Here is a 24,725-nt window from a genome sequence, read left to right as displayed (position 1 = left end):
AAGAAAGTTACATCCGATATCAATAATAAGCGTATCAAGATATTTTCCTTTTGGAAAAGTTAAAGTGTCACTACAGTTAAATATTCTTACTAAAAATGCACAACTGCAAATAGGCGGAATGAATTTAAAAGAACCTTTCGAGAGTATTCAAATTATGAAAATCAATTCTCCGTAAACGTTTTAGCACACACACACACACACACACACACACACACACACACACAGAGAGAGAGAGAGAGAGAGAGAGAGAGAGAGAGAGAGCCATTCAGCAAAGCACGCGAGTTTGTTTCGGATGAAGTTACTTGAAAATCAAGTGCAGTGCCTTATCACTTCCCCCTTAAATACAGTACATCACACAAAAACTCAACACACCCAAAATTTTAATAAATCTGGTATTATCAGAAAGTTTACATACTGTTTTCATCTCATAAAAAATCAGTCAAGGTCTCGTGCAAAACATGTCCGAAATGGGAGGGGACATTCAGCCACAGCATGCTTTAATGTGAACATCCAACGAAATACTCCAAAAACTCTAGCTGTGATGGACAAAAATGAAATAACAATTTTCAGCTTTCTCACTGGAATCTTTTTTAATTCCGTTACAGGTAATTTTACATGTTATTATTATATAATAATATCCCATATCCCGTTGATAAGCTTTCTCTACATTTAATCTTAATATTTAATGTCTTGTTCTGATTTAATTTTTAAAGGGTCACATCATTAATATACAGGAAAGTCTTTGTAAGAAAATGTCTGGCTTTTTTGTTATATTTGATTTGAAAATTCTCAATTTACGAAGATACATTTGGCTGAATAGACGTGAATGTTATGTTTTTAGTATAACATGGCTTATTTTCTAGTTCTTGTTGTTCATTTGGATTATTGAAGATGATGATGATGTTTATCATTACCAAAATGCATTTGTTGCTTGTTTTTGTCTTTTATTTGTTTTGGTCCAAGCCGAAAGGAATTATTTTTTTTTTTAAACTAATTGACAATTTACTACACAATACCAAATACTTTTCTGTTTCACATTTAAAATATTCATCCCAGTGCTTCTTAAGCATCTTCAATAATTTAACGCGACACAGATTCTAGCTATTATGTTTAGATAGTACTTCAATGGCAACTATTGGTAAATTTTGTTTTATTTTCAATATATAATTGGAAAAATATAACAGTACTTGTTTCTTGTATTTTTATTTTGCTTCAATTCAAATGTTGATTCAGAAATATTATTGAATATATATTTTATAGTAAAGCAGGTGTTAAAATCTATGTTGAATCTGTAAAACGGTAATCCTATGAATTATTTATCACTTCTGTAATTCAAAATATCACTCTGTACTAAATACCAGCATCAATAAATGTTGATTATAATAACCACTCTGCTAAAATTTTGAGTACTTCCAGGGGAAATTAAAAACAAGTAACAGACGTGCATTGGAAAGATATTTACATCAATGAATAATTGTGCAAGTAATCTTTATCAAGGAAGCGAATACTCTCTTATTTTCCGAAATGTACATGCAGCACCCTAAACATTAACCGCAAGAAAATGTACAAAAAGCAAGTATATTTGTAATGATGTCCATAAAAAAAAAAATCAACACTTTTGTGTTACCGGGGTATTTTATTATGAAAAAAAAAAAAGGGGAACATCAAAACTTGTTGCATGTTGAATAAAGTTCTTTTTGTGCTATTTTAGCTTTATTCTTAAAAAATTTATAGCAAAATCTATCTCAACTGACTGTCGATTACCTGGGGTGTTATATCAAGGGACCAAAAACGTAACAGAAACTGGTAGAACGTGTCAAAGATGGGATGCACAGAACCCGCATGAACACGGTTATGATGTTTTTAGCATTGCACAAGAGAACTACTGTAGAAATTTCGACAGAGAAGAGCCATGGTGTTTCACCAATGACTCGGGTGTCCGCTGGGAACTCTGTGGGGTTGATATTTGTGGTCAGTACACTTGTACTAGGAAAATAAAATTGCCAAAAAGTTACTTGAGTTTAGTAATATAAGAATCCTTTTTGTGCATTTTTTTCAGTAACGCCGTATCTAAATATGTATTTTAATGCCTCGATGATAACTGGTCAGTGTAAATATGGCATCCCCAGTGGTAGGGGATTCTGTGGGTAAGTTTTTATTTATGAACAATAGAATAGTCATGGTGTGTCATTTACACGTACACAAAGATACAGATTTTACATTGAGACATATTCTATTCAAACATATTCAGACACAATGAAATAAAATTCTCAGAGATTCTTGAGCTGTAATACTGAAAATATTTTGTTGTAATTCTGTATTTAAAACAACATTATTCACTCGTGATGAAAGTCTAAGGAGATTCAGGAATGTGTACAGGTTTTTTCATTTAAGAAAAAAAAAACAACAAAAAACAGAAAAAAAAAATCAAAACAATAAATAAATAGATAAACATAACAATGATTTAATTGCATAGTTTAAGAGAAATTCTTCAAAGAATATTGTAATTATCCACTAGAATTTTAAACCTGTAATAAAGAAAGAAACATTTTCACTATTTCCCTTTTTACTACACAGACTGTTTAAATTAAACAAGCTTTAATCATTGCATTAATTAATGGGTTACATGCATATTTGTTACAGGTATATATATAACTTAGTATCATGTTTGAAGGAGAATATTGAGAATATCAATGAATCCCGATGTCCCCAGTTTACATGGAGATCATTTGCTCTGCAAATACAGGGTACTTTAGAAGAGTTTACCGGAATGCCCATCTCTCAGTGTAAGTTTACAATTTAAGGCTATCCGTTCCTCAGCTTGGAAAGACAACTCTTTAAATAATTATCTAACTTTACAAGACTTAAAAGGAAGCTTGAAATTGAAATCTTTTTCGTGCAACAATTTTAATTTTATGAATCTCAATAAGATTCAAGGTTCTTTGATGTCTTAGAAACAAAATTGTAAAAAAAAATTAGACATTTTTACCCAAATAAAAACACAATGTCATGTTTAGAGATTTTGAATTCTCTGTATCTTAGCCATAGATACATGTAGCAATGTTCATTAGCATAAGATGAAATTCCAAGTGATTTGTGGTGTCTTGTATGTGTAATGATAGAACAAGCTTTTTACACTGTATAATTAACAAAGTAAATAGAAGACGTAACCTAGTAAGTATAAACACATGCAATTTCCTCCTAATACTTGGAAACTATATTATCTTAAAATATATTGTTGATAAATATTCAAAACGAATGTGCGTAGATGTGCCTTCATTCATGTTTTCATTAAATATATCTTAGATTTCATAATTTTCCTCGTATGATAAGATTTACTTAATGAGGAACTTTGGGTAAATTCACATTTCTTTGTGAATTTAGAAACATTTTTGTGAGCATTTTTAATTACTTAACTACTGATTTTCACAACCTGAGGATCCTGCAATTTAAAAGGAAAAGATACATCTGAATGAAAGTTATAAAGGAAACCATTTTTAAATACCAGTAAATTAAATGATAATAACTTTTTTTTTAATAATACACTTATTGATAAAAATCGTAGAGATTTATAAAGGAGATAGCAGAAGGAGAAATATTTGAATTTTGTTAAAATTCTACAATTTCCTGAGACATTTAAAGATCTGATATATACAATTTGCATCATTAATAACCAAAATAAGAGTAACTACGTGTATACCAATGTATACATCCATTTTTTCAGAAACAAAGACGATCTAGCATCATGATGACAAATGACGCAAATAGAAAACATATTTTAATATCTTCAAACGTTCTAATTGAATTTTTTTTTTTTATTTCAGGCATTCTTTCACCATGTGGTGATCCCAGTGTGATGAGTAATTCTTTTGTGGTGATTAACTTTGCAATCCCTTGTTACGGAAAGGTCTTCAGGAATAAAACAGGAAATGAATCATGCCGGTATTAATTCCAAATACATATTAATATGACAAAAATGTTAAAACGATTAACATGTATAGTTAATTGTATATGTGTGGTATTCTTCCATTCGAATATCAAAGTATCCTTATACTAAAGGAGGTTGCAATGGAAATACGCAGGTAGGTTAAGGCTTCCCGTAGAAAATGACAGTGCACTCTGTGTCTTCACTCCTTTGAACTACCAAAATACGACGTCATAATGAAAAATGACGTCAAGTCAATGCCAACCTGAGGTGTTATGACGGGGAGAGTGTCATGAATTTTACACTTTATTTCAAATTGCATGTAAAATGCAAGATAGCTTTTGCAAAATTCAAGGGTCGTTAAAGTTTTTTTAAGTCTTATATGTCCGAATATTTTAAAAATACATCGCTTACGTACCCTTGATTGAAATTCGGCAGGTTCAAAGTGCTTACGAAAAATTTACTTTTGAAATGTACTCTGTTTTACACCCGTGGTTTGAGGTAGAATTTACTTTGTGTGTATAAAAGAGTCTGGCGCAGGTGATTAATGAGGATTAATCTGAGTTTTTTAGTGGAAATCTGTAAGAAGAGGTTGTGCTATAACTGAATCTTGCTTGAGAAAAATGTGTGATGGCTTTGTTTTTATACAGATTACGATATTGTGTGGAAAATACCCTCAAATTTGTAGGTAAGTTGAATTCCTCACGAAATATTTTGTACACAAGTAATACTAGGACTTTTCCCAAGCACATTTCGGGGACACAAGGAAACGATGAGTTTATTCATATAACAAAATGTTAATAACATTTGTGTTAATCAGCTGCGCCGAAGCGATTTATGTGAAGCACTTCAATAAAGTATAAATGACCGTCACGTGATCAACAAAGTCATGTGATATCATAACAAACATGTTAATATAAAGCCGAGGGAACCCTCTGTATAAATTGGAAGTACTAAAGGACAAAACGTATAAATTAAAATCAAAACCGACCTCGCAGTGAAATATTATGTTTTGAGCGGATTTTAAAGCTTCGGGAAGCCTTAACATAGCTGCGTACATAGTTATTTCTGTAATAATCTTAAAAGACTTTTTTAATCTTCTGAACATTCATAGGACTTGGGGTTATTTTTGGCTTTATCATGAAAGCTGTTTTTATTTTCAAAATTGTAATTAAAATTATCAGCATTAATATTCAAATGTATATCAAGTGTAATACTTACACACTTCTTGTCATTGTATCCAAATGTAGAGTAAAACAACGTTTTTGGCATTGTGTGATATCAAGGATACAAGAAAATGACGAAACAAACTCCACCTGTCTAGTCAAAGATAAAATTTTCTTGGCCAACAGACTTTTATCTGAAGAGGTTTCTATTCCTCCAGAGATTCAACACAATGCTAGTCTTTGTAAGTCTTTTAGTACAAGTACAATATTTAGATTTAAAAAAAAAAAAAAAAATTGGTTAAATTGATCTTATTCATTAATTTTATTTATATTAAACAAACCTGACACAAAAATTTTAATTGATTGATTGATTGTTGTTTTACGTCCCATTCGAGAATTTTTTACTCATATAGAGAAGTCACCATATACCGGTGAAGGGCTTAAAATTTAGACCTTTTTTCAGCACTCAGGGCCATTGAGTAGTGAGGGCCGGGGTCTTTATCGTGCCAACGTCTAGCCTGACACGGTGCCTCGGTTTTTAATGTCTCATCTGAAGGACCCGCAACTTTCACTTCAGTTGCTACCTATTTTTTATCGACTTAGGTCAGTCGCGGCAGGGGATCGAACCCCACAACCTCCTATCACGGAGCAAGCGCTCTATCTACTGAGCTACCGTGACGGTACAAAACTTTAAATTGATAATTAATAAATGAGAAACAGGACTGCTGAAAATTTACTCCCAAGAAAGACATTTCATGACATTCACTTCTAATGCTGGTCGCTTGATGAAAGAATAGTCAATACCTTTGTTTAATATTTGAAAAATTTCAGGTAATGAGAATCGAATCCGCATCTTTCATACAAAAATTCAGTAATTTATGTTTCTGCATATGATTTAATATCTACTTTTCCGTGTGGACTTTATCCTAAGAGATGATGACAAGAAAAGTCATTTAATCATAAATGTTACTTTTCAAAATTTTATCCATGACATATAAGAAACGAACAGTACCATTTGGTTATATTTACATTTGCTGTGTTTTTCTACTAAGCCAACTGTAAAATTGATTTGAACGCCATTTTCTTGTATACTCAAGAGTAGAAATATACACGGAGAAACTCGCGCTAAAATGACATCACAATAAGCTACTAAGCTACAGATACTTTAATAAAACTGTAACAATATAGGGCAGTGAATAATTCAAGCACTGAGTATATTTTTGGTGCTTTTGAAAATGTAAAATGCAAATATAGGGAATGTTTTTAAGTTTAATGTGAATTATTGGTGTGTAAATCAGACAGACTTCCACGTAGGCATATTTTTCATGAAGCGCTAGTTCGCGTCATGAAATATGCCTACGTGACAGGTCTGTGTGATTTACATACCAATTACTCACACAAAACTTAAAAACATTCCTTAATTAAACCTGCACAGGTTTCACTTATTCCATCTTCCAAAATGCACTGCGCATATACGTCTATTTACCATTTATTTAACATTTCAATATGTTTTCTGTTGTTACATTTTACGGCGGTTTCAATTTTACAGGGCAATGGGTTTCGTATCATGATATAATGCCATTAGTAACCTATAGACTTACTTTGTAAAAGATCATTCTGATTTTTAACACAGATACTCTAGATCTGAATTCTTGATTCTTGACTTCCAACAATATCTATGTAGACTTTGGAGGCCAGATTTTCGGACAGTCTCTTAGTATTCTCATGTGCACTAATGTGCCTCTTTGTTACCATTTTAAGCAGACAACAGGCCCATAGCAACGATTTCACAGAGATGGTGTACAACTTCAAAAAAAAAAAAAAATAATAATAATAATAAAATAAAAAAAGAGAGAAAAAAAAACTGAACTAAACTTAACTTACCAAAGTGGGGGGGAGGGGGGACTTCCTAAAATTATCCGACAAGATAAAAAATAATAATTTCCAAATCCTTGAATTTGCCAATGCTCGACATTGCAACATCAAAAAGTGGAGGAGAAAGGAAAATTTACTATAGCAAAATACTATACTCAGAAAAAAAGGGGGAAGGGGCCTGGCCCCTCGCGTTCTACGGGCCTGGATCCTGTTTGTATTCTAATTAACCAGAAATTAATAATAATAATAATAATAATAAAAACTTCTAAAGGAATAAAAGTTTCTTACTGTGATCTTCAATTCGATATTGATTTCGTTTTTACAAATGAAAATATTTATTTTCATTCACTATGTTAATTAGATATAACCCGTTTAACTCGAAATAATTCTATATTTTTTAGATTTGTGCAATATTTACATTCACATGTGTTTTGCTTACAAAATGTGGTGATACACTCCTCATACAAGGATGGCTAGGTCAAAAGGTTAAATTTTGATTTTTATTTTGAGATTGCAATCGTTGAGCGCAATGCAAGTGCAAAGTTATAAGCGAAAAATAAAATTCTCGCTCACATTGAAGTATAGCAATTGGAGTGCCTCTTCTATTAATTATAGCTTTCCCATGAAATAATACAGGGATTTTGAAATATAAATCACATTTGCAAACAAGACGTTAATAAAAAAATGTAAATATAAGACTTTAATTATGATTTTATTTTATAGATGTAGTCTCAAAGCTGCAACAGTGTGAGCAAACAATTTTCTTAAAGGACTAACACACGTTATTCAATGTTTTTACACACAACGTTGCAGTTTTGACACTACATCTTTCAAAAAACATACAATTATTACCTACATATGTGTATATGTAATCAATTGAGTTAATTCAATATCAAGAGCATGTTCCTTGTAAGAACAATCACTAAAATAAGGAAGGCTTCTGACTAACAAATTGATGATACAGGGGTATCAACAATCTCTCTTAAATTCTATTTTTGATACAATGACCTTGTTTGTAATAATTACAAGGAGCACACTGCGGGTATGATCCTTTGACTGAGAACTTTCCATTTTATAAGAGGTCTTTGTTTGTTCTGCTCTCAATTCTTATTTTGTTCTGATCTTTGGCATGATTACTGATTATTGTCTTCATATTTCAGTTTAAAAACCATTCTCGCTTATTTTGTAGGTGAAAATCTATATTCTGAGTTCCCTGCACCGTTGGAAACTACAACAGATATCAGTTTATCATACATTAATATGAAATTATACAATGTACTTAAAAGAATCAGGTAGAATAAACAAATAAGAGCATTGTAAAGACTATCACATTGATCTTAATATGAACAAGCATTCTAAGAGTATTGCATTAGCAATACCAGTCCCCTGCCGGAAAGTGTAATCTGGTTCCCGTTAAATATTAAAAATGCCATAATGCCCTCAAAAATCATTGAAGCGGAACAAAATGTAAACTTGATCTGTAACTCATGAAGATACACTTACGTACCAAAAATCAACTCAATATCTGCAAGCGTTTAAAAGTGCGGAAAACCAAGTGGGACATACTGACAGACAGACAGAGGGACAGCTAGATAGACGGACAGACAGAAAGCTAGACAAACGGACGGACAGACTCAGAGGAAACCTATAGTCCCCTCCGGTTTCACCAGTAGGGGACTAATAAAAATCTAATTGCAAGTTTTTCACGATATTTGAACGTACTGCAGATATCTTTAGAAAAATCATTAGCTGTATGATTTTCCCTTTTTGTGCCTGTATCAAATCATAATATTTGTATTAAATGACAATTTTTGACACGCACATTCTAATGCTAATTTTGGATTTCCACTCCTCCTACAGGCCGGGGTCAGATAGACTATAATAAAGCTTGTTTGCAAAGAAATCAACAATCTCTGTTAAATTACCACTCTGTAAATTCTATGGTTGGTACAATGACCTTGTTTGTAAATAAAATCTGTCATTAACCGAATATTGACTTTCATCTTTCATGCAAATTGTTAGGCTATTTATATTTTATATTTTGGGTAAAGATTTCTCGTTTAACCAATCATTACAAACAGCATACTGGGGGTGTGATCCTTTGACAGTTGATGCTTAACTTAATTTCCATTTTATCAGAGGTCCTTGTTTGTTCTGCTCTCAATTTTTGTTTTGTTCGGACCTTTGGGCATGATTACTGATCTTGTCTTCATATTTTAGTTTAAAAATCATTCTCGCTTATTTCGTAGGTGAAAATCTTTATTCTGAGTTCCTTGCACCGTTGGAAACTACAACAGGTATCAGTTTTTCATACATTAACATGAAATTCATAAAATATACTTAAAAGAATCAGATAGAATAAACAAATAAGAGCATTGTAAAGACTATCACATTGATCTCATGAAAAAAAAAATCTAATTGAAAGTTTTTTACGATATTTGAACGAACTGCAGATATCTTCAAAAATCTATTCAAAAATCTTTAGCTGTATGATTTTCCCTTTTTATACCTGTACCATTTTTTGACATTTGTATTAAATGACAATTTTTAACATGTACATTCTAATGCTAATTTTAGATTTCCACTCCTCTTACAGGCCGGGATCAGATAGGCTATATTTAAAGCTTTTTGGCAAAGAAATCTTTTATACAACACATAGATATTTTTTTTATCCTAGAACAAAACATAAAAGTTAAGATTTAAAAAGATGAATTTTAGGGAAATTGTTGCCCACCTTTTGTGTTCCAGTTTAAATGTGTTGCATAGATTCCAATATTATTCAAAATATTTGTTTTCAAACTTTGTAAATTTATAAAGTCAGGGATTTCACAAAACAGGGCTCCTTAATGAAATTCTGAGTCGCTGTCGGAAAACATATGCTTGATAAAGTTGTTTTATTATTTAGATACTAAAAATCCCGTTGGAAGTCGAGAAACAAATACTGAGTTTTCTCAAACTACAGTTCTTCGTAAGTTGACTCTGATTATCCAATATGGTTTTTTATTTGACATAAAGCTTTGAAGATAAGATTTCTAAATAAAAATAAATTCCTGTTCTAAGATAACAAAATAAATCACCTAAGGGTTTTCAATTCACAATTTTTATAGGAAATGAAGTCCTGCTTATAAAATTTCAAACATTTTGAAACTGTGTTATTTAATCACAAACTATATTGATTAATTATCATCCGATTATCATATCATCATAACTTTCCGATTTCCTGTGAAAAATATCATGAATACATTCTTTATATGTAATCATATTGTTAAAATGTACGATTCACGATTCAGTTGCAGTGGGATTAGCTGTTTCATTAATATTTGCTGTCAGCTTCGCAATCAGCATATACAAAATAAGGTTTGTGTCCTTAAATTTTTGTTCAAAATGTAACTCACCCAAACTTCAAGAAAAGAATATTCAAGTTTAGATGTGGCTTCTAGAAGCATGACTTCACATGAGACTTTTACCCTTCCTATTTCATTTAGTTTTGAAGTTCAAACTTGATTTAAAAGCTTTTTCAACTTATTTGAGTCGAAGGCTTTTCTGATCAAATTCTTCCGTTGTCTGTCCTTGTTGTATACCTTTCACATTCTATATTCTTCAAACCTCTGGACCAATTTCAACCAAACTTGGTACAATGCTTCCTTAAATGTAGGGAATTAAGTTTTTTTTTTTTTTTTTTTTTTTTTTTTTTCCCAAATGAAGGCCATTGTCTTTCTTCGAAGGGAAATAATTAAGAATTAGTTAAAATTTAATGACATATTTTAAAATCTTCTTTTCAAGAACCACCGAGCCAGAAAAGATAAAACGTAAGTTGGTTCAAATCATGTTCCACTGTGGTAGTTCGGGGTCACACAGGCCATTTAAGTTTTAGAAATGAATATAAAAAAAGAATCTTCTTCTCAAGAACAGCAAGCCATTATTTATATGAAAGCATCGTCATGATTATAGCACAGATTCAGATTTGTTCAAATCTTGACCCCTGGGGATGAGTGGTTCACACTAAAGATTCAAAGTTTTACACAGGAATATAACAGAAAAAGTATTTGCAAATCTTTTTCGCAAATATAGCAAAGCCATGATTAGTCAGACGGATGTGGAAGCATTTTCAGCTAGTATAAATTTACAAATTTATACGTACAAATCATGGCTTCTAGGTGTAGGCCGGGGTTACGATAGGAAATCAAAGTTTTGCAGGGAAATATGTAGGAAAAAATCTTCGCAATTTTTTTTTCATAAGAAGAGCAAACAATTTCTAAAACGAGGTAAATTATTGACAAACAAGTTGATGAAACAAGAATATCAGCTGTCTCGTTTAAAGTCATCATTTCGTAAGTTCTATGGTCGATACAATGACCTTGTCAGCAAATTCAATTGATCATTGAGTCAAATGCTGACTGACGTTTTTCATACTAATTGTTAGGCCATTATTTACACACTGAATTGTCGACGGATTTTTCCGTTATTTCCCGATCATGACAAGGAGCACACGGCGGGTGTGACCGGTCGGCAGGGGATGCTCACTCCTCCATGGCACCTGATCCCACCTCTGATGTTTAGAGGTCCGTGTCTGCTCTGCTCCTATTTTATATTTTTTAATGGACTTTTGAGCTTAAATACTGTTCGTTATCTCCATATATTTCATTTTAACAACCGAACATGTATCTCTGCTGGTGGATAGTCTGTTTCCGAGGGTACTTGTCGTTCGGTACCTATTCATTCATGAGTACACAGAATAACGAAATGATACTGGCAGACGCGTCGCCCAGTATAAAAAGGCGACACTCTTTTGAGTCTATAACGGACACAGACTCAAGGAGTTCATTCGGTGCCCCTCGGATAATCCTCAGGGATATTAAACATATGTCATATGTACAGTCTTCAGATTTCCAGTTTTGGTATAATACCAATAGTTCGTACAAAAAATTGAAAGAATGTAAAGTTTCTATAAGAGATATATTCGAAGACTCCTTTTCCGATCCCATGTCTTCTATTTCAAAATGTTCTGCGAAAAACTGTAAAACCTGTGACATTTTGATAACTAACACTTCTTTCACCAGTAATCTTACTGGACAGAGCTTCTGTACCAAAACTTGGGAAAATCTGAACTGCAAATCTTGTAATGTTGTCTACGGAATAGAATGTTATCTTTGTGGACTTCTTTATGTTGGTGAAACCAAGGGATCATTCAATAAAAGAACATCAGGTCATAGATTTCAGAGAAATAATGGGGGTCAGCAACTTTTATACAAACATTTCAATTTACCTGATCATTCTTTTTTGTCAATGAAAGTTAGAATTCCAGAATAGATTTACCACCACACAAACAGTCCATCACTGAGTACACCTTTCCGTAGACAACGAGAAGAATTTTGGATTAGAAAGCTAGGGACAGCCTTTCCCTATGGATGTAATGACAATGTCGATAGTGTTGGAAATCTTTCCAGTCCACAGTGTAACAATGTAAATGTGATGGGACTTTTTAACCACACACAGAGACGTAGGCGTAGTCATGGGCATCGGTCTTACTATAAACCTTTAATACACGATGTCTCTTTTGATTCATTACTACCTAACGTAAATCAACAGTTACGTCTACATCATATCCGCACCAAACTTTATTCTGTCCCTTTCAAACTTTTAAATAGTCTTCTTGAAAAGGTCAAGGAAAGTCGATTTTTTGATTCCTCGACACCAGAATATAGGCTCGGACCTGTGATTATGGATATATTGCAAATCATAGGCTTTTTAAACCCCCGTGTTTTACTGGAGAAAATGCAGTTTTCCTTAAACTACAATATGCCAACAAAGGAATTGACGCGGTTAAAATAAGTAATATTCTTAATCACAAAAGGGTATTCAACCATATTTCAAGTTAAAGACTACACCTTGAATTTCCTACAAATATACATCGACTATTGCTTCCAAACCTTTTAATTACAAGAAAACTTCACAGGGCCTGGATATCGAATATCTGAAACATAATTCTCCCTCGTGTTCATGTTCTTCTTCGCCCTATAACTATAGTCCTGCTGGACACGTTATTACTGGTGACGTAAATATAGTTAATAATGAGGACCTTAGTTCACTAATTTTAAAAGGTCCTAAATTTAGAGAACCTCAATCCATCAACCGGCGTCAGAATTTCATAAATATTATGGATTCTGTAGAGGACTACACCAAGCGATGGGCCAGACATGAAAAAGAAGACATTGACACTTTGTCAGAATGGATTAAATGTATCAGATGTATGATAAAATCGCGCATTAAAAGATTGAGGGCAATATGAGAACCATCTATTCTTCTGTATTCAATAATCCAGAAGTGAAAAAAGAATTAGATAGATTACATGATCAGTACTTACTGGTCCCTGCTGACAAAGCAGGTAACAACATTGTCTTTGCTTGTAAGGTTCATTATATAAATGTATTTTAGAGGAGCTTGGATTTAATTCTACAAGTGGTAATCCAACTTATAGTTCCCTTTCTAAGGAAGAAATTCTTCAAAAACATATGTCAGTTTTGAATATTTTTAATATTCCAAACAACCAAAATGAATTTGAATTACCATATTTACATTGGATTCCGAGACTTCATAAAAAAACCTTACAAACAAAGATATATAGCAGGTTGCAGTAAATGTTCAACCAAGCCTCTTTCTTTACTCCTCACTTAGATATTAACAGTGGTGAAGGAGAAACTTCAAGAGTACTGTGCTACAATATATTCGAGCAGTGGTGTAAATCAGATGTGGATACTTAAAAATTCCTAGGAACTTTTGGAAAATTTGAAAATCACAAGATTTTACCAAAATCAACAGATTTAAAACTTACGAATTTTCAACTTTATACACAACTATTCCCCACGTTAAATTACAGTCCAGGATTTTTGAAATCATTGACAGCTGCATTTTCAATAAAAATGGAACTCCTAAATATACTTACCTTGTCATTGGTCATTTGCAAAATTATTTTGTTAAAAAACATTCTGATTGTACACACAAGTACTCTGAAGTTTACATTAAAAAGATGCTTGATTTTCTGATTGACAGTATCTATGTGGTTTTTGGAGACCAGGTCTTCCAACAATCTATTGGAATTCCCATGGGTACAATTGCGCCCCGTTATTAGCAGACCTTTTTTGTATTCATATGAAGCAGAATTTGTCCAAAATCTTGTACGTGAAAAGAAGAAAACACTTGTTGTGGCCTTCAACTCGACATTTAGATATATCGACGACGTATTGTCAATTAACAATGGCTATTTCCATCCTTATGTCGATACGATATATCCTGGTGAGCTTGAGATAAAAGATACCACAGATTCTGACACATCTATTTCATATCTTGATATTTTACTTGAAAAAAAAAGTTAATGGTTATTTAACAACCAAGCTTTATGATAAACATGATGACTTTGACTTTCCTTACTTATGCAGCAATATACCTTCATCACCTGCATACGGGGTATATATCTCTCAGTTGATTCGATACGCAAGAGCATGCTCTACGTATGTACAATGTCTAAAACGAGGTAAATTATTGACAAACAAGTTGATGAAACAAGAATATCAGCTGTCTCGTTTAAAGTCATCATTTCGTAAGTTCTATGGTCGATACAATGATCTTGTCAGCAAATACAATTGATCATTGAGTCAAATGCTGACTGACGTTTTTCATACTAATTGTTAGGCCATTATTTACACACTGAATTGTCGACGGATTTTTCCGTTATTTCCCGATCATGACAAGGAGCACACGGCGGGTGTGACCGATCGGCAGGGGATGCTCACTCCTCCATGGCACCTGATCCCACCTCTCATGTTTTGAGGTCCGTGTCTGCTCTGCTCCTATTTTGTATTGTTTAATGGACTTTTGAGCTTGAATACTGTTCGTTATCTCCATATATTTCTTTAATATATTGTAACTTGATCAAGTAGCTAGAATAGATTAATTTTTTTTCTAATCATGAGCCACTTGGGAAGGTTGGGGCCACAAAATGTGAGAAGTTTACATATGAATACATAGAAAAAAAAAACTTTACAAATCTCAAATACTACAAATTCATGATTATTCATACGGAAATGGAAAAATCGTTAGAGAGTTTAGATTCAAATTTATTTTGATCCTGACCTTGGTGGTAGGGTGTAATACATTATTGGATAAAAGTACACAGGAATACATAGGGAAAAATCGTCTCAAGAACAGCAAAGAGACAATAAGTCCTATTTATAATAAAGCATTCTCAGGAAGTGTAGTTTTGAGTTTATTTAAATCATGGCCCAGGAGATAGGATGGGGCTACAATAGGAGACAAAGGCAGTATTAATCATACTGATATGCAAGCATCCTGAGGTAGTTTGCATTTAAGTTTGTTCAGATCAGGGACATCTGGAATAGGGTGAGACTGCAATAGGGGATCAACATTTTACAAAGAAGCATATACGAGGGTTTTCCAGAGAGTTTATGGACAAATGTTTAATTTTTTAAATAAAGTCCGCGATAATGCATGTAATTTAATAAAGACCATGATTTGGTAAACATATAAAAAATTAGAACAATGCATACTATTTTATAAACGTTATATGTGTAAATACTTTGTATATGCAGGCCACACGGCCCAGTCTGACGTAACGCTAATTTCTTGATAAAGTCAAAAATATGAACTTTGAATTTTTATCACGTTCATGGACACATGCTCATTTTTTTTATTATGCCACACTGCCAAGTGTGTGCAATAAAATTTATAAATAGACCAAAATAGACAAATTATACACTATAATTTACATGCGTCTTCAATATGAACACTTCGTATATACAGGTTGCACAGTCCAGTCCGACGGCGCTAGATTTATAACAACTTTATGAATAGGGATATCCTATTTGTATTAAATAACAGGGTTTTTTCACTTCTTTTAGTGTCTCCGAAATTTTATACACCGTTGAAAAATCGTATACACCAATTATAAATCAATAAACTAAATATCTTCATATAATTTCAAGTTGTTTAAATAAATATTTTGTGTCTGACGTTGTTTCAACTACATTGTGTATTAAAACATAATTGTATGATTGGACGCTGTTCCATTCGAATGGCCGACGTCGCTTTTTCTGTCAATTTTTGAAACATTCTTCTTGCGGTTTTTGCTTAAATTTTCTCACTGTCCAAAAAGTACATGCAAGTGATACTAAAGATACAAGAAAATGGCGATAGCCGCTTTATTTGCAGAACATTTAATTTTTATCAAGCTTAGACTTTGACTTGTTTTATAAAGAAAATAATAATTTTAATCAGAACTCTTTATGGCACTTTAACCCTCGTCCGTGCGTACTATCGGCGACCTTTAATGACCGCAATTTTTACAAAAATATTAAAATCTTAAGTTGAAACAATAAAACCAAATTATTCTGAATATGTTTTCATAATTAATATTTTAGTATACAATAAGTATATCTTGAACCATTCGTTTAAACAAAAATGCCATTGTCCACGAACTCTTTGGACCACCCTCGTACATAGATAGATTGGCGAGAGCGGCTGAACCACCATCATATGAAAAAGCAAAACATATCTTGTAAGTTTTGAGAAATATTTTTTTTCTATTACAAACCCTAGGGTTAGGGTTAAGCCGAAATCAGGATATCATACTTTACATAATGCATGAGTACAGAAAAAAATCGACTCCAGAACAGCATGACCATGTTGATCATATGATGTTAAAGCATCCTAATGCCGTGTGGATTTAACTTTTATTGAATACTAGCTTATAAAAGTGTCCACAATATGGAGTCAAAATATTCATAAAACAAGAGGAGGAAATTTGAAAAAAAAAATCCTCTGATGAAAAAAAGCAAGGTCAAAATGACTAAGGTGAGCGTTCGGGCCCATGGGTCTCTTATTTTTATTTAATGATTCTTAAAAAAAACCCTGTGGTATCTTACCACAAAACATGGTAATTATAACTTATGTTGAGGGCATACTAGTATTTTTCCTTGCATACATATATTGTTTCTTAGATTGTCATGAAATTAGTTCTATTATATTTTTATTAGACATTATTTTTTCTTCTGTACGTAAACTTATTTTCAGGCAATAAATATTAATTATACAAACATATATATTCAGTAGGACATTACGATTAACTCTATGAATTTAATACATGTGTATACGAATAGCAGAGGAAGTTAACATGATTTATTCTGAAAGTATATGTTACTTTGAAAGTGTTACTTTCTAGATCTGATAGACGGACTTATAAACAATTTCCATTTTCAATATTTCGAAACCTTTCCTACTTCTTTGTAGAAAGTTTAATTTTTGCTATTCTTTGTATGAATTCATACAAGTACCCATAAAAATTTACATCACGTTGCCTCAATCACAGATGCAGAGTTCGTTAGTACATAGATTAATATGTTAATATATATATATATATATTTGAAACATTATTCTGATTAAACTTTAATTCATCAATTAGAGGCATAATAATGTTTACATGTTTTTGTTTTTTTTTTTTTTTCAAAATCACAAAGAGCTATAACATTGAGAAAAAGACGGAAAGAATTAATGCGCCTCCCATCTATTCCAAAGTCGAAGGACTCTCCGTACGAAGTAAACTTAACCAATCCAGATAGTCTATATTCCGATCCCGATTATGAAATTGTAGAGGAAGAAGACGAAGGTTATAAACATCTGCCCGGTGCAAGAGTAAATCCTTTCACTCTGAGTCCTACTGATGAGGATGGGACATATATAGATCCTAATAATGCAGACGGCACATATCTAGATGTAGCACAGAGCGAAAAAGAACCTAATGATTATATTAATGTCCCTGCTTATATTGATTTAGAGGATACATTCGATGATGATCATCCTAAATCAGATGCCTTGGACATTTTACTATCAGAGACCGCTGAAACAATGAACTTATCTGCCAACATAGATACAGCAAAAATAATGAGCTAAATGATGACCTCCTACAATAAAGTAGTGTGTAGTATTGTGAATACATTGTGAAGTGTGGAGCCTGCAAGGAGGTCTTGATGTAAAACAGATAAGATAAAAACTCTCTTTAGCTTTTTCCAGATGTATACGTTTTTTTTTTTTTTGGTATATTTTAGATGCAATAGTTATTAAAAACAAAACACAACTTTTAAAGATTATTAAGGACCATAACCAAAGTGGTTTAGACATTTAAGAGATTGGATATTTGTTTCCTACGTAGAAGTGTTATCGAAAAAGAAAGGCACCGATGCAAATTATTTCATTCATGTAAATGACAGGAATATTGAGGAAACAAAGGGCAAGCCTCGGAGTGACCTATAAAATCTAGGCGCAAGCAGTCTCCTAATAAAAAAATATAGTTGTCAATGCAAAATTTAAGTCGCCAGACAATTTTTTTAGGCGCCAACTTTGAAAGTTAACATTAGTCCATTTACGGACCAGTTGAGGTAGTCAGTGGAAAGGGGGGGGGGTCCAATCGCAATGAAAAAAATATAAGCCAGTTAAATGCCAGAAGAGTTTAACTTACGCATCCATGTAGAACTTCCCCGTCTCGAGCGACTGTCCGGAGTCTGCATATAGCTCTCTCCTAACGGCATTAATGTCTAGACGGTATTTCTAATTATTGAGAATGTAAATGACAAGCAATTGACCTAACCATCAGTTCAATTTTGGACTGATTTTCAACTATATATATGTAGTCTTTGGAGACCAAGTCTTCAAACAAAAAGTTAGGATCCCGATTGGCACCCAGTTGCTTCTTTATTAGCCGACCTGTAAGACACCACAGAGTCTGCCACATCTGTTTCAAATGTGGATGTTTTACTGATTGTAGACGACAAAGGCCAACTAACAACTAAACTGCATGACAAGTCCTCATAAACGGGTGTACCTATGATCCACGGTACATATCGTACACATTTTACATGATTTTAGTTAAAGATTGTTGGCCATGGTGCCCAGAAAAAAATGACTTTTGTATTATTCTATTTTACCATTATTAAAAGTAACTGTATGTATCTTCAATAGATTTTTCATTTTCCAATTATGTCATTTTTGTGCCGCATGCAGAGCAGAGAAGCTCTTAGTAATCACTTCACCCGTCTGTCTGTCTGTCCATCTGTCACACCTTATATCTCGAGAACTGCAAATGTATGGATTTGATATTTTGCACATATATTGCTTGGTACTATGGCTTTTATAAATAACATTGGTTACCGACCTCGTGACCTTTAAAATTTGATTTTGACGTTCGACTAACTTTTCAAAATAGGTTATAGTGCCGATATACATCATATTTTTGAGATTAAAGAATTGAGTCTAAGCTATTTAGCATGTGCACCGATTGCCATAAGACATTTTGAAAAATACCAGCAATACAAACCAACTGACCTTGACCTTTGACCTACTTTGCAAAAAATGCCCCTGGTAGTTTAATTTAACTCATGATTCTTGAATGTTGAGAGGCAGGATTTTGACAATCAGTATCATACAAGTTTATGAGTTCATGATACTGTACTTTGAAACTGTACGATATTCAGTTACCACACAAACTTATATTTATATATTATTCCACAGTGGATCGTGTAGACTGACAATATTGCAGTAAAGACAGACTGAAATCTCTTTTAGAGGATCATTGGAAACGCATTGAGGTCATGATACAGTACTTTGAAACTGTGTGATATTCAGTAACCACACAAACATATTTAAATACGATGAAAATACATCGGGATTGGTATTCCACAACAAATGTGTAGACTGACAATAATGAAGTGAAGACATTCTGAAATCTTTTGGAAACTCGTATTTATAAAATGATAAATAATTATTTCTAATAATTTCAATTCAATTATTCATTTGAAGGTTAGGAACCCTAGTTTCTTTAATTGTCAGATTCTATCGCAGTCTTATACTATCCAGGGATGCCATTTTTTTTTCTTTGCAGGCAAATGCAAGAACTATCACGTAAATAGTTTATAAACAGTTGATCACTCTGACATTTATTTACATCTTTACTAAAGCTACAAAGCAGGCGACATTTCCTTGGAACACTCAAGTTTTATAATTGTAATTATTTAAAGTCTTCAACATTTTCATACAAATTAATGTCTCAACGTTGTAAAATACTAGTTAGAACATTATCAAGAAGTCACCTCACATGAGTTTGTCACAGTATATGTGTATAAAAAGAGCATGATTACACTTTAAGGAGTAGCCGAACACCTGTAGCTAATAGTATAGCCAATAGATAAATAAAAAGCTATTCAACATTAGTTATTTCATTCATCATTTTTGTAAGTACATTATCGTCATACACTGGCCATTCTGAAATGTCCTTCAATCTGATTAGATATGAATATTTTGAATTTCAGTTAAAAAATATAAGTAATAAACTCAATACATTCGGTAAATAAATGGTGAGGTGAAAGAGAAAAATATTTTTTAGAATTAAAAATATCAACAATGTTTGAAAATAGCAATTGAACAAAAATGAACTTCAGATGTGCATCTCCTTTTCGGTTTTAGAACAAACAGCACTTCCTTTTTATAGCGCTTAAAGTGCATATCTGAATCATTTTGAAAATGAATCAGTTTAGCTTAAATGAGGTCTACATTGTTTTAAATATTTTCAGGAGAAAAATATACGCCGATCTATTTAAAAACATATTTAGATCACTCTATCATTTACATTATTAAAAGATACAAATTTAATCTTTCTTCCAATGAAACTAGATGGATGTTATATTTAAAATTAAAATGTAATCACTTACCAAAACACTTGATGTAAAAGACTGCATTTATTTGGTTATTAAGCAGTCAGAGAACAGGGAATTTGAACATATATTGGATTATAATAAATTATATCAAAATAATTATATAATTATTAATTAATTATAATAAATACTGCATGCATAAATGTAGCTCAGCGCACTAAAAAATCCTTCCTCCGTGGAAAAATAGATAAAAGAATTGTGCAGCTAATAGATATGTCTTGTGTAATAAACATTGTTTTGAAGAATTGCACTTGGCTGAATCATCAAATGCCTGAAAAGGAATAAAAATCGATAAAACAGGGTTTACGTGTTTTGAATTATTCCATATTTTATATAGAATATTTCTCGTAAATATTCATACCAATGAAAGGGAAAATTCTTGGATTACAAATGTAATCTTTATTCTTAGTCAAAGTTATTTATCATTACAATACTAAAAACATCATACATGTATCTTATAAGAAATAGGAATCAAAAGCTCATTACAATGCATTTTGTGATACCATCAGCAATTAACAGATCGAATCAAAGCCATGCGTAGATATAAGCAGATAGATGTTTACAGATTTCAATTGGGGTATTAATAGCAATCAAAAGAGGTTTCTGAAGCATTTCTGTTCCCTTTTTATATGTAAATATCCATGTACTGAAATTATTTTTTTAAACTTATTTTAACCATGTATTCAACCTAAAAATGATAATATACACACTCATAAACCATAAATATTTAATGATTGATTAATTGAATGTTGTTTAACGTCCCATTGGAGAATTTTTCACTCATATAGAGACGTCACCATAAACCGGTGAAGGACTTCAAATTTAGACCTTTACTAGGCACTCAGGGCCATTGAGCAGTACGGCTGAGTACGGTTTTGAAGGTCTTATCCAAAGAACCCGAAACTTTCACTTTTAAGTGCCGAACGTTTGGCGAAGGAACAGTAGCTACAAGTACCTATTTTTAATCGACTTAGGTCCGTCGCGGCCGGGATTCAAACCTACGACTTTCCGGAGCGAGAATGAATAATGTTAAATAATACATTTTATGGGACTTTTTCAATTCAGATGAAACTTTTATCATTACGAAGGAAATTAATCTTGTATTTGACATTTGTAATAATATCCTGTTTCAATATTATTGTTTATTTATTCTAATAATTTGTAAAGAGATATACATGTATTAACATTGCATGGCAAGTATAAAAAGAAAAGAAGTAGGAAAAAACTTTGCTTCTAAATATGTATTCAATGATTTAATTTTCCATCATATGAAAGTTAATGGTACCAGAAATATAATGTAGTTAAAATTCTTGATCGTAAAAATACTGAATTATTTATAGAAAAATCAATATAGAGAGGCTAGCAATATGTTCAATTCAGATATACAATTTAAAATAAAACATGGAATTATGTCTTAATGTATACTCAAAAACGAGATTTTTACATGCATGGTTTGTGTCGCTAAAAATTGACAAATTCATTTCTAATGGTTATCAAATACAGGGAATAGTATGACTGGTCATGTAACATATTTCTAGATAGAAATTTTGCGTAATCCTCATGACTCTTTACCTTTCTGTCACATTCTCGCTTCTGCCATTCTTGTCTTAGCCAATCAAAGCCATCGGAACATCTCCCAACCATAGGGCACCATTTACAATCAAATGAATCGTCCTTGGTTAAACAAGTTGTACAATACTTGGCAATATTACAAGCTGTAAGCGAGTATAGAGACATGAAAGCTTTTAAGCGATTGTGTTTGAATACGAAACATCTAATGAGAAACCGAAGTGCGAATAATTTTGAATTTTGATAAAAGAAAGCCAATAGATTTGCAAAAGGTGTCATTGCACGTACATATTACTAACGTTAAGGCATTACCAGAGACAGAAAGCATTATTTTTGTCTTTCCCGGGTTTCAGTAAGAAAAATGCTGATATAATTTACAGTAATAATATTGAGTAAACATTGTTTATTCTCCCAATAGAAATAAAACAGCTTACTCTTTAACGGGTCCAAAATAACCACTGTCCCTGTCCGAACAAGTTTAAAGTCAATGTCCAAACGGTTATATTCGTTTATTGTCCTTCTTTTTACGCCGCCTGTACATATAATTCTATGGATTCAAAATTTCGTTTTACTCAAAATTTACTTTAAGAGGATATTTTTTGAATTATAAAAAAAAAATAGAACTAAGAAACTTATTACAAGAATGTTGCTCATATAATATTTTTTTTAATATGTAAAAGTTGGTTTTGCATTAACATTTTCTGAGTGCTACCTTTAAATAAAATAGTGAAAAGTGAAGAGAAAATTGGCCGGTTAAAAGAGAATTCACACCCTTTTAAAATTGAAAAAAAGGCAGGTGTTTCATGCTTATTATTTGCATTTTAGCTTTCAGGACCTGTTCGTAAGCTTAAGATTTTGAAAGATTATACGAGGGTTGTCAAACAAATTCATGAACACATTTTTTTAGCAATACTGCTATACGTGTGTGCGATAACAACTATACTAATATTATTATGGATATTATGCATAGACCTTTGCAAAACGAATGACCCAGTCTGACGTGTAGGCATGCTCAGGTGTTCGTATCTTTATATTTTACATTTCATCACATATCAGTGCTCTTCCACTTTTTGTAAGGTCTTCCAAAATGCACACCCCGCCAGAAAACTGTTTATGCAACTTGTGAATCAAAGGTCTAGAGTCTTTTCTTTCCTTTAATTCCTCTTGATTCATTCAAATATTTTCATGTTCTCCAACGGCGCTTCTTCAAGATCAACACATAATATCATCATCCATGATAGCTAATCAGTTCGGATGACCGACGTCGCTTTTTTTGGGCTTTTTCAAAGACATATCTGTTGCATTTTTCTTCTGATATTTCCTTCATCCATCTAATAACTGATAGTAACGACATTAGAAAATGACGTTAGTCGTTTAAGTTACTTTAAATTAAAAATTTTATTTAGTTTTGATTTTTCACATGAACAACGTTATCATTTACATCCAGACACTCCATTACCAAGTTTATTAAATTTGACCCTTGGCAGTGCACACTTTATATGACCTTTCATGAATTTTTTTGTCAGCTCTTGTATATGATATCATTATTACAAATACCTTTCCTAACGTCAATGTAGTATGCATCAGATACGCCCACTTCTACGGGGTGATCGCTCATGTCAATATCAAACAGTTCTACAGGTATCTACAATATAACTACAATCTATTTTACTCCCTTTGTACAGACAAACCCAGATTGCACCTGTCGTGTCTAACCTAGTGATATTGAATACTTCACACTTGCCCTGTGCATTGCAAAATTATTTAAGGACATTGGCAAGGTTCCTTGTCACATTAAAATCATTGTATCATTCTTTTGTAACTGAATTTTAAATTCCATGTAAATATCCCGTGGGAAACTGCTTCTTTTTAAACTTCGTATCATTGTAAATAACCTTCATGGAACCTCAGTTCACTGGAACTTAACCTGCCAGTTTGTGCAAGAATGTTAGTTTGGACAGAGATGACGACGCCTTATCTCATCATATCTTTACATTTTACATGTAATTACCCTTATAATTCATTGCATTGCTTGTTCTGGTGTGCTATTATTCTTAGCAATGTAATGGTCCAGCTTTCCTGAAGTAAAGTTTATTTTTATACTTCTATTTTATATTTATACTTCTATTTAAGTTATTTTCTGTATATTATTTATTTGTCCTAAAACATCCAGTCACCGCAGGTCTCTTCATTTTTAGCATGTGTATTTCGTTTAATTTGATTTTTATCGGCCGCAGAAGCGGCCGTTTTAGTTGTGGTTGTGTTAGAATGTGCACATGGGGAATTGAGCAGTTATTTTTTCATTGCTGCGATGGAATAATTCTTTGTTGATGACAAACTTAATTACGGAAGCCCAATAGTGCAAACCAAAAAAAAAAAAATAGAATAAAAAAAAACGAAATTATTAAATAAAGA

At 32.4% G+C, this 24,725-nt stretch overlaps 2 protein-coding genes across 2 annotated transcripts; one reads left to right on the top strand and one right to left on the bottom strand.

Moving 5' to 3' along the window:
* Window positions 1-445: 445 nt before the first annotated feature.
* On the top strand, window positions 446-18,112 carry LOC133204068 (uncharacterized). Its single transcript, XM_061339844.1, has 11 exons — window positions 446-605; window positions 1,735-1,971; window positions 2,060-2,147; window positions 2,644-2,786; window positions 3,825-3,942; window positions 5,176-5,333; window positions 8,156-8,203; window positions 9,216-9,263; window positions 9,872-9,934; window positions 10,257-10,323; window positions 17,496-18,112. The coding sequence occupies exons 1-11, from the start codon at window positions 542-544 to the stop codon at window positions 17,926-17,928; spliced, it is 1,467 nt and encodes a 488-aa protein (XP_061195828.1). The 5' UTR covers window positions 446-541; the 3' UTR covers window positions 17,929-18,112.
* Window positions 18,113-20,779: 2,667 nt separating this feature from the next.
* On the bottom strand, window positions 20,780-24,081 carry LOC133204048 (plexin domain-containing protein 1-like). The gene is made up of 4 exons (XM_061339834.1): window positions 23,868-24,081; window positions 22,745-22,843; window positions 22,314-22,456; window positions 20,780-21,012 (listed from the first exon to the last, which is right to left on the bottom strand). Exons 1-4 carry the CDS (start codon window positions 23,926-23,928, stop codon window positions 20,899-20,901), a joined length of 417 nt encoding a protein of 138 aa, XP_061195818.1. The 5' UTR covers window positions 23,929-24,081; the 3' UTR covers window positions 20,780-20,898.
* Window positions 24,082-24,725: the final 644 nt, after the last annotated feature.

This window comes from Saccostrea echinata, unplaced genomic scaffold, assembly GCF_033153115.1.
Source record: "Saccostrea echinata isolate AGI-Se365-2 ecotype Australia unplaced genomic scaffold, CSIRO_AGI_Sech_v1 ptg000052l, whole genome shotgun sequence".
NCBI classification, from domain to species: domain Eukaryota; kingdom Metazoa; phylum Mollusca; class Bivalvia; order Ostreida; family Ostreidae; genus Saccostrea; species Saccostrea echinata.
This window is presented reverse-complemented; position numbering and strand designations above follow the sequence as displayed.

Excerpts from the sequence above, each read along its gene's own strand:
- LOC133204048 (XM_061339834.1), bottom strand. The coding sequence starts at position 23,928 with ATGAGCGATCACCCCGTAGAAGTGGGCGTATCTGATGCATACTACATT. Across the intron at positions 22,844-23,867 it reads CTACATTGACGTTAGGAAAG|GCGGCGTAAAAAGAAGGACA; the intron begins GTATTTGTAATA and ends TTATATGTACAG. Across the intron at positions 21,013-22,313 it reads AGCGAGAATGTGACAGAAAG|GCATTTGATGATTCAGCCAA; the intron begins GTAAAGAGTCAT and ends ATTCCTTTTCAG.
- LOC133204068 (XM_061339844.1), top strand. The coding sequence starts at position 542 with ATGGACAAAAATGAAATAACAATTTTCAGCTTTCTCACTGGAATCTTT. Across the intron at positions 1,972-2,059 it reads CTGTGGGGTTGATATTTGTG|TAACGCCGTATCTAAATATG; the intron begins GTCAGTACACTT and ends CATTTTTTTCAG. Across the intron at positions 9,264-9,871 it reads ACCGTTGGAAACTACAACAG|ATACTAAAAATCCCGTTGGA; the intron begins GTATCAGTTTTT and ends TTTATTATTTAG.